The sequence below is a fragment of the Lissotriton helveticus genome, chromosome 9, assembly GCF_964261635.1.
Source record: "Lissotriton helveticus chromosome 9, aLisHel1.1, whole genome shotgun sequence".
Classification (NCBI taxonomy): Eukaryota; Metazoa; Chordata; class Amphibia; order Caudata; family Salamandridae; genus Lissotriton; species Lissotriton helveticus.
The window spans coordinates 552,192,468-552,205,942 of NC_136070.1; the positions used below are offsets into that span (position 1 = coordinate 552,192,468).

At 40.9% G+C, this 13,475-nt stretch overlaps 1 protein-coding gene across 1 annotated transcript in view; it reads left to right on the forward strand.

Annotated features, from left to right (window-relative positions):
* LOC144782831 (solute carrier family 22 member 6-A-like) overlaps positions 1-1,570 on the forward strand; it is a 433,852-nt gene extending 432,282 nt beyond the window's left edge. The window contains exon 10 of the mRNA XM_078662104.1: positions 1,051-1,570. Coding sequence (XP_078518230.1) covers positions 1,051-1,114 — 64 coding nt within the window. The 3' untranslated portion in view covers positions 1,115-1,570. The remainder of the gene's footprint in view (positions 1-1,050) is intronic.
* Positions 1,571-13,475: the final 11,905 nt, after the last annotated feature.

Genomic DNA, 13,475 nt, shown 5'->3' on the forward strand with positions numbered 1-13,475 from the left:
TCTATCCACGTGTGATGCATTCTGCAGCTTGCATAAAATGAGGAAAACACCTCTTGTGATTGTTTTGGTGCAATAAGGTGCCCCTTTCTGCACAAAACAATCATGCCAACAACCCAGACACACTTGAACCATTCTGCAAGGGTGCCTGCATTAACGCTCAACCGCAAATTGTGTGCCGGCTCTGGCTGTAAGGACATGAATGTGTTGTATCTTGTATATATATTGCATTCCTGCCCTTTAGAATTGGCGGAGGGCAGCACAGCAAAATGACTTGTGGTGCTGTGCTATGCCAATTCTTTGTAAATGAGGCCCCTGGTATTCTGAACTGGAAGGTATGTTAGACTTACAGAAACAAAGGTGTGTCTATGGTACATGGCAGCACATTTCTGTGCTGGCTCTAGGGAGAGGAGAGGAGGGTGCCATATTTCTGTAAATATATCGTTCTCCTGCTCTCTCCTTCTCACAATGTGCAGCATTTGCAGCTGCTTCACAGCGCTGCGTGACAATCTAGTAAATCAGGGCCCATGTTTTATCCATATAACAAATAAAAAAAAGGCAGATAATCTTGACAGCTGGCAAGTTATGAAAAGTACTCTTTTGCTAGCTAAATTCAATAAACTAAATGTAGCAACTATTATTGGAAACTCTAGTGTGCCTCCATCTCTCCTTATTCGTGTGTTGAAACAAGCACCATGGAAGACACTCTGCTTATAGGAATGGACTATCTGCCATTCTGTGAAAATGTGCCTCAAAATGCACCAGCGGACCCCTTTGCCCCCTTATTCCCTTCAAACCAAATCTACTCTACTCTTCCATTAACCAGTTTTATTTCATTTAGGGCACCCTCTTGAAAACACTTGTGTTTTTTCACCTCTTACATTTTTTTGGCGTGACACAAATAACCAGAAATTGTTCCAGCACCATTTTTTAATAAATCCATGTATAAATGTTGAGTTTGCCTCTTAAATCACATGTATGGATTTGCTTTCAAGATATTTAACCTATATATCTTTTCCCTTTCTCTTTTTTCCTTCATTTCAAAACAAACAGTAAAACCAACGTGAGTGATGAGGAACAAAGGGAAGATGTTCCTCTAAGGAGCACCAACGTATAGAAGGTCAAACCAACAAGTTAAACCACCAAGAAAGACAACACACGCAAGAGGGTCCAAATGAAGGACGCCTTAAACCTTACAGAATGTGTTGACAAGGAGTGGAATTTACTTGCAGATCACCCATTACTGTGACAATTTGTAATTACAACAGACCTTGCATGCATTAAACTATTTAGCAAACACTGTCCTCTGATTTATACAAATAACTGCATGGGAAATAACACACTTTTGATGTGTGATGCCTGAGAAGCCACATTAATAAGGTATGTGAAAAATGTACCAGGCACAGATTAAGTCTACTGTGCCTAACAGAAGTATGACAATTCATTCATTTCGTGTTGCTCATATGTATTCACATTCCCTCACCAGTCACTAAGAAGCATTGGCCAAGTCAAGTGGTCTATCTCTATTTGGGTGTAAGTTTTCTTTCATGTAAAATCTGTCCTGTATTGTATCACCCTGGGCTAAATAAAGCACTTTTCAAAGCCATTGTAAAGCCTAAAGCCCTTTCTTTATCCATTAGATTAGTGTGCACAAACATAAAGCATACCAGCAGACACACACAATACTCAATGCACAGACACAGTACACATACATTTATAGAGGTGAATTTGGACAGCACACATACAGGCACATGCACACACAGGTGGTTGTTGTTTAATAGCATAGATGTACATTTGGCTCTCTGGTACTACTACGATTATTGGATGGGTAGATGGCTGTGGATGCTCACAATACATGGATTAATGTGGTTGCGCAAGTGGATGGATGCAACGTGAGAGGATGGATGGATTCTTGGATTTGGGTTCATGGACATATGCGTGCATGAATATGGATGATAAACGCTTAGAGATTGATGTCTGGGTACATAGGCGCCGTAAATATGTGTGGAGGGTTGGATGAATGATAGAAAGGCAAATGGGTGAATGGAGTGATGACTATCAGTGGGTATCTCTATGTGGGTAAAAGGATACATGGGTGAAATTGCATGATAGAAAAGGTGTCAGACAGAATGTGAGAGAAGAAGACCAAAAACATACAGAGGTGATCTATGGAACACGACTCTTCTTTTTAGTACAGCATTCAACCTGAGAAGCCACATTTTATCCAAATAGGACCCAGGCCACCAAATGAGCATGGAACAGACAAACATCTTTAATATTCGACTGAATTACTCTAGCAGCAAATTAAATCCAAAACGATTATCACTCGAAAACACTGATGCCATTTTACTATGGCATATAATAGACAACGTGCAGAATTAAGTGTGGAGTAGCAGGAGTACACATGGACATTTTCAATATGAGATTTTGATTTTACACTACTTGTGTAATAGGAACAACAGGAAACAGTAACAAAGATGGAAAGGTTGATAAAAGATGGTCACAGGTAGGAAACAGCTCCAATTTATAAATAGGGGCAACAAGTGGGGGAGGTCTAAGAAAGATTAAGGTCCTAACTTCACACCCCTGCTGAGCTAACCAACTGCTTATAATCATAACTTTCTCCTTACCCCATTCTCCTCCCAACAGATGCTCAAAGTGTTCCATGCTAACCTTTTGCAAATTTCTTTGTCCCCATTCCTAGATCGATAGAAAGAATGATAGATAGATAGATAGGTAGATAGATAGATAGATAGATAGATGGATAGATGGATAGATGGATAGATGGATAGATAGATAGATAGATAGATAGATAGATAGATAGATAGATAGATAGATAGATAGATAGATAGATAGATAGATAGATAGATAGATAGATAGATAGATAGATAGATAGATAGATAGATAGATAGATATAGACAGTCTTTTTTGTTCAGTCAAAGTGAAACAGGACATTTTTCTTAAATATTTCATCAGAACAGGAGCAGAACTGTATTCAAAGCTTTAAAACATAAATGTTGTACACAATCTGTAAGAAACCAATAATTTTGGTTTACTTATGTGGTACAGTAATAGAAAGGTTGTATATTTCAAGACATGCACCCCATTTATTTGTAGCTTTGTGCTACAAATATGAATTATGAAGTCTATCTACGTATGAGATCACTGATGCTGAAGTCAGATCTGCTGCTAGAGAAACAGCATTTTCAACACGGTCAGAGCCACGCATGCCTTTTCCATGCCAGCTTTACAACACATGCATCTTTACCACTCCTGCCTTTACCATGCTAACGTTTACAATGACTATGCCTTTACAACACCGCAGGCTGATGCAATGGACCAGGCGTGTTGTATTCATCTGAACTGTCTGCATTGGAGACATCCCTGGAGGCTTGCTCATGGGCTGGAGGAGAGTGATCCGGAGTGGCAGATATTTGGCCACATGTTGTGGCAGTTGGACCTTTCAGGAATGTAAGAGAAAATGTGCCAGTAAATGTGTGGATTTCACATCCAATGAGTTGTGAGAAACTTTAATGTAGACACCTAAAATAGAAAAAGACTTGCATATCCTAATTGAACCATTCAGTGTAAAATGTTTTTAGTACACACGCAGTTTATGTTCCATACAGAAGTACTTGTAATTAACAGGTAAGTAGATGTCCTGAAATGAAATAAAGAAGCATCAGTAAGCATACCTCAAATGTAGCAGCCATTCAACACAACACAGTAGAGAGGAGTTATGGGAAATTCACTATTCCAAGACCTAGCAGGTTAAGAGACCAACTCAGAGAGATGTTTAGCATTAGTTCTCATATGACGAGTGCATAGTTCATTTTTGAGATATGCCACTTGTATTTCACATTAAAATTTGGATGGCATGTATTGTTAAGGTCACCAATGTTGTTTTGTGGTACTAATGACCTCAATTCACTTACATGATAAGAACATGACATGATCCTAACAACATGATAGTGGTTTGTGGATGTGCACTGCCAGCTGTATTATAAATTGCCAACATTTTCCGTGCTCCTAGGTATCACTCGCTACTCTTGAGTGAATATGAAATATCCAGGTATGCAGAACATAATAATTTGATCTATCTCCTAGGGCACAGGATGTGCTGAAACTCCAGCTGAGTTAGACTCTCAAGTTTTTCGAAATCACTTTATCACATCATTGTTAGTTCTTCATAGTGATTATTTTATTCAATGGTTTTCATTTCATCTGGATGTTGTTTTCACATCTCATTGTATATTCACCATTAATTCTTTTTCAAAATCATCATATCATCAATCTTGATCATATATATTTCTCACTTCATTCCCAATGCATTTCGGCGACCTGCGCCTTTATCAAGGGATCAATCTGTCAAACGAAACAATATTTTGTTACCAATGTTTGTATGTATGCCACCACCATATCGTACATTACTATTCATGTAAATATAACTTTCCTCTTAAAATACCAAACTCATGACAGTTAATAACATATGAAACACTTAGTCCGTATTCGTAATCATCTTTAGAACTTTAAGTGTTAACTCGCGTGTGCTTGGTTTAGGGACACTGAAGAGGCAAAACTAAAATAGTCGCGTTTCTGACTCTGTTACCTATCGAGTGCTGTATATCTACACGCTATTAAACACATCTCGTATGTCTTACCCTACCGTCTGAAAAGTGAGATTACTCACTAGGTCAAACGAAATTCCCTTCGGGCAGAGAAGCGCTTACCGTGTCGGCGTTCAAGATCCGTTACTACACGCTGTGCATGTTGGGAGTACTGCGTGAAACGCGGGTGTAGTGTGCGTCATTTAAAAGACCTGTCTACGTGGCTGGGCTATGTTAAAGACACAGTGTATCATTTAAACAACCTTAAATCATGTGAATCAAACAGTGCGCTGCTAACACTCTAGCGACAATGACAGATATATGTACTGTTATTAATACATTTCACAGATAGCACGCAAGTTCAATCCTATCATTTAAACCTTTCGGTTTCATTGTCTGTAAATAATAAATCCAATGGTTTTCACGTTTCACTAATGTTTTTCTATTGTCTCTTCCTGGTAATTTATCCACTTGTTCTAGGATACACGCTTTAAGGTCATCAATGTCATGTTGAGCCTCTAAAAAATGTGTAGCTATTGTAGACTTCATCATTTTAGTTCTGATATTGCTTTTATGTTCATTGAGTCTCACCTTCAATTTTCTTTCCATTTGCCCCACATATTGTTTTCCACATGGGCAACTTAAAAGATAAATTATGTTTGTGGAATCGCATGTTCCATTAACTTTCAGTTTTATCAAGTTTCCATTTTGAGCATGGCAGATAGATTCACCTTTCATGATGTTAGTACAGTTGTGACAATTTAAACAAGGAATAGTACCCTTATATTTAGTTGGAGGTCTTTTATTGATACTGGGTTTAAGCAATTGTCCAATGTTTTTAGACCTCGTGTATGCGAAGAGTGGCTCTTGTTGAAATTGACCTTTGAAATCTGGTTCAGTGGCTAATAACGGGCAGTGTTTTTTTATGATTTTCTTGAAATGATAGCACATGGTAGAAAACTTACTTACGCAGGTGATTCTTTGTTCTTCATCAGTGTTACATGGTGCAAATAACTCTTCTCTGCTTTTCTGCGAAATTCTTTGTTGAGCTTGTTGCAAAAATAAATCCGGGTAAGGACAGAGAAAGAAATCTTCCTCAAACAAGGAACGTGACATCCAAGAAAGACAAGAAAAAACAGCAGACAACCTAGTTATAAATATTTCGAAAAGCCCACTAACTCCTATACAACTTGATACTCTCCATAAGGGACATCATTTGTCCCAACAACAAATACTAACACCTTGGAACTAGACATGAGTTTGTTCAAACTAACACGTAAACTAAGATTAAGGAATTTTTTTGATAACGTGATTACAGAAAATAAGCGACAAGAAGAAGATCAACTCAAAGGATTGAAAATCACCAGCACCTACATGGCCCCAGTTAGCCATAAAACCATAGACCTGTTTGAGCAACTATGCAAACAAGACACACTAAACCTCAACACTCAGAAAGTGAAGAAGCATCGTAACTTGACAAAAAAACAATTGGGCATAATTAAAGCCATCAGCAACAACGAAAACATCATCTGCCAGAAGGCTGATAAAGGAGGAGCCCTTGTTATAATGGATAGATCATATTACGAAGCTCAAGTGATGAATCATTTAGAGGATGAAAACCTATACATGCAATTAGACAAAGATCCAACTCAAGAAATACAAAAAACCCTTCACCAAATTATACAGAAAGCAGTTGATAAAGGTATCATACAAGAACGTACCAAAAAATATCTCATACAAGACTATCCAAAAAGTCCCACATTTTATATGACGCCTAAAATTCATAAGGATCCAAAAAAAACACCATGTCGACCTATAGTATCTCCCAGAAATAGCTTACAAGAACTAATAGGTACATTTTTGGACAAATATTTGCAACCAAGTGCCATGGCAGCACAATCTTATATTAAAGACACTACAGACTTTCTAAATAGACTGTCCAGTATCATCATTCACGAAAACCAAGAAATAACATTAGCAACCATTGATGTGCAATCTTTATATACGTCGATACCCCACAACTTAGGTCTAGAGGCTGTCAAACAAGCACTATTGGAGAGTGAATATGACACAGAGATGCAAGTATTTTTGATGGAACTTTTGCAATTTGTTCTGATGCATAGGTATTTTGTTTACCATGGAAGATGGTTCCTTCCGAAGAGTGGCACGTCCATGGGAAATCCAGCAGCACCAACATATGCTTACATCTTTATGAGAAAGTTTGAGGAAATGCACATCCTACAAAAAGCCACTTGGAAAACTCATATTCGCCTATACACCAGGTTTATAGACGACATATTCATTGCATGGGAAGGTCCACAGAATTTATTGGTCGACCAAATAAGAGCATTGAATGACATTGATGAAAGGATTCAGTTTACATGGGAAATCAACAAAGAGGTGATTAACTTTTTGGATGTAGAAGTGAGGAACACCCCCACGGGTTTTAAAACCAACCTCTATAGAAAGAGTACTGACAGAAACAATACACTGCAATACCACAGTTTTCATCCTTTATCCCTTAAAAAACATCTGCCATATTCGCAACTTATGAGGGTCAAGAGGGTTGTCTCTGAACCAGAACAATTGGATTTCCAATCAAAATTCATGTTAGAAAGATTCAAAAACAGAGGTTACCCGGATTTATTTTTGCAACAAGCTCAACAAAGAATTTCGCAGAAAAGCAGAGAAGAGTTATTTGCACCATGTAACACTGATGATGAACAAAGAATCACCTGCGTAAGTAAGTTTTCTACCATGAGCTACCATTTCAAGAAAATCATAAAAAAACACTGGCCGTTATTAGCCACTGAACCAGATTTCAAAGGTCAATTTCAACAAGAGCCACTCTTCGCATACACGAGGTCTAAAAACATTGGACAATTGCTTAAACCCAGTATCAATAAAAGACCTCCAACTAAATATAAGGGTACTATTCCTTGTTTAAATTGTCACAACTGTACTAACATCATCAAAGGTGAATCTATCTGCCATGCTCAAAATGGAAACTTGATAAAACTGAAAGTTAATGGAACATGCGATTCCACAAACATAATTTATCTTTTAAGTTGCCCATGTGGAAAACAATATGTGGGGCAAACCGAAAGAAAATTGAAGGTGAGACTCAATGAACATAAAAGCAATATCAGAACTAAAATGATGAAGTCTTCAATAGCTACACATTTTTTAGAGGCTCAACATGAAATTGATGACCTTAAAGCGTGTATCCTAGAACAAGTGGATAAATTACCAGGAAGAGACAATAGAAAAACATTAGTGAAACGTGAAAACCATTGGATTTATTATTTACAGACAATGAAACCAAAAGGTTTAAATGATAGGATTGAACTTGCGTGCTATCTGTGAAATGTATTAATAACAGTACATATATCTGTCATTGTCGCTAGAGTGTTAGCAGCGCACTGTTTGATTCGCATGATTTAAGGTTGTTTAAATGATACACTGTGTCTTTAACATAGCCCAGCCACTTAGACAGGTCTTTTAAATGACGCACACTACACCCGCGTTTCACGCAATACTCCCAACATGCACAGCGTGTAGTAACGGATCTTGAACGCCGACACGGTAAGCGCTTCTCTGCCCGAAGGGAATTTCGTTTGACCTAGTGAGTAATCTCACTTTTTAGACGGTAGGGTAAGACATACAAGATGTGTTTAATAGCGTGTAGATATACAGCACTCGATAGGTAACAGAGTCAGCAACGCGACTATTTTAGTTTTGCCACTTCAGTGTCCCTAAACCGAGCACACGCGAGTTAACACTTAAAGTTCTAAAGATGATTACGAATACGGTCTAAGGGGCAGATTTATGATAACTGGCACATCCCCAGGGATGCACCAGTTATTTTGCGCCGCTGCTCCGCCACCCATGGTGCGCCGCATTTACAATGCGGCGCACCATGGGGCAAAAACGGCACAGATGCGTGACGCATCTGTGCCGTTAAGGTGGCGCATTGCTGGAGTTGCGTCACAAGCGCGACGCAGCTCCAGCAAGACTCGGGGGTGCCCCATCTTTACAATGCTGCGTCAAGACCTACGCCTGCTTCAAGCAGGCGCAGGGTTTTGACGCAGCATTGGCCTGAAAGTGACTGAGTGAAATCTTATTGATTTCACTCAGCCACTTTTGCGAGGCGAACCTGCCCCGGAACGCCCACCCTGGGCCGGAACACCCACAAGTGGCGCAGGGCTTTACAACGTGACGCATCTGCCTAGATGCATCACGTTGTAAATGGGTCGTAGGGATGCGCCACGTTTACGCCGCAGTTGCGTGACGCAAACGTGGCGCATTCCCAACATAAATCTGCCCCTAAGTGTTTCATATGGTATTAACTGTCATGAGTTTGGTATTTTAAGAGGAAAGTTATATTTACATGAATAGTAATGTACGATATGGTGGCATACATACAAACATTGGTAACAAAATATTGTTTCGTTTGACAGATTGATCCCTTGATAAAGGCGCAGGTCGCCGAAATGCATTGGGAATGAAGTGAGAAATATATATGATCAAGATTGATGATATGATGATTTTGAAAAAGAATTAATGGTGAATATACAATGAGATGTGAAAACAACATCCAGATGAATTGAAAACCATTGAATAAAATAATCACTATGAAGAACTAACAATGATGTGATAAAGTTATTTCGAAAAACTTGAGAGTCTAACTCAGCTGGAGTTTCAGCACATCCTGTGCCCTAGGAGATAGATCAAATTATTATGTTCTGCAGACCTGGATGATCCTAACAACGCCACAACCAATTTTCATAGGAGAGCATTCAATAAGGATTGATGACTGAATGATACCTTTGTAATTTGGAGTATAACCACTTACAAACACCAGATTATAGTGTGCAATCTGATGGCTATTGAAAGCTGTTATCTTAAATACAACTCATTACATGCAAACAAAAATGCAAAATAAGATGACTGTTACTGATATATTTATGTTTCCATGTGAAAACCATTCATGACACTTTAGCAACAGCTAATGTCAAAGAAAATAGGAGATTTGTGCTTGGTGAAACACTGAAAGGTATTATTTACCAATCTCCACTCCACCAGGGAATCCTGTCATGTCCTCAGTGTGTAGGATGGACAAGACCTTCTCCACCCAGGGCGTGAGATGTAATGGGGCCTGATAGAACCATCCCAAGTCCTCTGGCCCAGCATGTGATGCTCAGAGGCCAAAGAACGGACTCTCCCCTGCAGGTTGTTGCACCCCTTCCTAATTTCCTCCTACGTGCACAGATTGTTATCAATCCCATTCACTCTGTAAACTTCTCTTGTCCACATTATCCTTTTCTGAGACAGGTGTGTATTTTGGACTTATGCTCCAAACAATTGTGGCTCTATGTTTATGATTTCATCCACCTTAACTGACAATTCTCCCTCTGTAAAACTGTATTTTTGTTGCCAGACAGTATGTGGAAAATTATATACTTAAAATATATTAAATGTACACACAGGAACACATTTACAATTAAAAACAAAGGGAGAAGAAACAGGAAGAACAACAAAAAATCCTGCTTGACGTCTGGGAATCAGCTTCAGTGTAGTGGTGCTGTGGAATGGCGAAGAATCATGATCTGAAATTGGGTGTGTTTTATAGTGTAGTAGGCAGGAGTTCACAATTGTGCAATTGACATCAGGTGTGTGGCTTGGGGAGCAAAATAATGATGGATTAAACCCAGATCTGTGACTGGGGGTGAATGTTTTACCATTGTGCAACATTCCGCCCATCATCTTGTGTGTTTTGCTGTCCACCCTATGTGGGAAGGGTATGCCCAGACGTGGGTCCCTTGCTCACTAAGCCACTGGAGTCAAGCTATCCTGGCTGAAGACGTCTGATAGCCAGAAACTGGTCCTAGGATGCTTGATTCCGGTCCAGGGAAGACATGGCTTGGCAGTTCGGTCTAGACTGTTCCCATGAGGCACAGGGTCAAGACTGATTTGCATATGGCCATGTCTGAACTGGGGTGGCTTGGTGAGCAAAATAATGATGGATTAAACCCAGATCTGTGACTGGGGGTGAATGTTTTTGCTATTGTGCAACATTCCGTCCATCATCTTGTGTGTTTTGCTGTTCACCCTATGTGGGAAGGGTATGCCCAGACATGGGTCCATGGCTCACTAGGACCCTGGAGTCTAGCTATCCTGGCTGAAGACAGCTGATAGCCAGAAACCGGTCCTAGGAGGCTTGATTCCGGTCCAGGGAAGACATGGCTTGGCAGGTCGGGCTGGACTGTTCCCATGAGGCACAGGGTCAAGACTGATTTGCATATGGCCATGTTTGAACTGGGGTGGCTTGGTGAGCAAAATAATGATGGATTAAACCCAGATCTGTGACTGGGGGTGAATGTTTTGCCATTGTGCAGCATTCCGTCCATCATCTTGTGTGTTTTGCAGCATCACAACTACAGCCACAGAAGCAGTGCAATGCTCACCACGACCCACTAAGGACTCCCTCCATTGGTGGACTGACACATGAGACTGCCAGGCAAACTGTATTATATAAATAGGCTTGGCGCAACCCCCTGTCCTGACCGCTGTGGGTACTAATCGCCAACATTGAAGTCTGCCACATTGGCTGCTGTTTGCTGCGGCTGCCATGGGAACCACTCCATTGACAGCTGTTGCGAGTCTACTCACATACATCTAAATCTCACTGATTGTCCACCGTCAGCTGGCAAGAGTACTAGGGACCGCCGCCGCAGTGGTATGGTAGGACTACCTTCAAGATCAAAATCAGGCCCTTACTATTTCTTCAAATGAACACTTTTAGCTTTTGGCTTTTGGAAAAAGAGACCTGCAGAAAATGACTTAAATAACCCATTTAGCTTTCTCAGATGCTAACGCAAATCTCTAAAGACTCCCCAAACAGATAAAAATTGGCATATTATTTTTGCATTCACACCTCGTAATTTCCGGTACTGTAATAGTGGGCGGCGTGTGCTCATGACACCCTGGTGCCATCATGACCCCGCTCGCTCATTAATTAATTCGCCCGCACAGGTGGGGAATTAGTGCTGCGTGGGCAGAGCGGCAGCGGCAAGACAGATCCACGCTGTCATGAGCACACGTTGCCCGTGACTCATGACGGTGTGGATCCGTCTTGAGCACCCAAGGAGTTAAAGACCCCTATATTTATAGTTACACATCTTTATACTTCAGGACAATTTCTTGCACACATTTTACCAATGTAACTTACTTAGACATATCGAGGTTGACTCTGATGTTGTTCGAAGGCCATCCCAGAGCCGAATCTTACGACTGACTTGTACTGGGAGCTGGGTCTACCAAATGATGCAGTACGATGCCCAAACCATTTCACTTACTGAATGACTCCGTCACTCTGAAATCGTCTACATTTTACAAACGAGAAGCCTCTGGAAATGCAGAATGGAGCCGTCGGGAGGCGTTTCAACAGCCGAATACGAACGCCCAAGTGCGATGCGTACTTCCTATGCACCGAATATGTCGCCACAACCAACACATCAGAGCATCCAGAAGGGGAGTATTTCAGCTTTGATTCATGCTACAACACAAATCCTGCAAAAGAGATGATGCAGCCATGAATCCCATTGTGCATGTAATCCCCATACTTTACCTGTTTGAGCACTACTACAACCACAACCGACGTGATCGTAGCAGAAGGTAAGTCCAACACCTACCCATACACAATAACGTAACTACCCCATGAAGGACAATACAAGAGAAAGCAGGGGAGCAAAATCCAGCCAAAAGGTGGGGAAAGAATACTTCATCCATTGTAGTGTCAAATTGGTGTTTGTGGGGCAAATACCCACAGCAATGTAGAGCCAATGGGGGGCAAATATCCACAGCAATGTAGAGTCAATTGGGGGAGAGCAAATACCCACAGAAATGCACAGCTAAATTGGGGTGGGCAAACAACCAGAGCAATGTAGAGCCAATTGGGGGGCAAATATCCACAGCAATGTAGAGCCAATTGGGGGGCAAATTCCCACAGCAATGTAGAGCCAAATTGGGGTGGGAAAATACCCACAACAATGTAGAGCCAATTGAGGGGGGAAATACCCACAACAATATAGAGCCAATTGGGGGGTGGCAAACACCCACAGCAATGTGCAGCCAAATTGGGGGGCAAATACCCACAGCAATGTAGAGACAATTGGGGGGGCAAATACCCAAAGCAATGTTGAGCCAATCGGGGGATTGTGGTGCAAATACACACAGTAATGTAGAACCAATTGGGGCTGATACCCACAGCAATGTACAGCCAAATTAGGGGGGGGAATACCCACAGCAATGTATAAGCTAATGGGGGATTGTAGGGCAAATACCCCCATTCATTTAGATGCAAATCTGGAATTTTGGTGACAAATACTCCCTTTCATATAGATGCACATCTAGGGTTTGTGGACAAATACTCCCATTCATGTAGATACAAATCTGGGGTTTGGAGGGCAAATACCCCCACTCATGCAGATGCAAATCTGGGGTTTGGAGGGCAAATACCCCCATCCATGTAGATGCAAATCTGGGGTTTGGAGGGCAAATACCCATATTCATATGGATGCAAATCTGGGACTTGGGGGGAAATACCCCCAGCAAAGTGTACATGAATAATGTAACTTGTACTCATGCAAAGTGCCTCAATACCTTGAAGGAAGTACCCCGTTTAGGGTCACTCTGGTCACTAAAGACCACCTCTCAGCCTTCCGTGCGAAAATGAAGAGTCAGTCAGACAGTAGAGAATACAAACCAATAACTGTTTATTCATATGCACTCAAAGTGGAGCCCCATCTGTACAGTCACTAGGAGTGCTACAGACGGAACTGAAATCAACAAGCATAGAGATACATTATG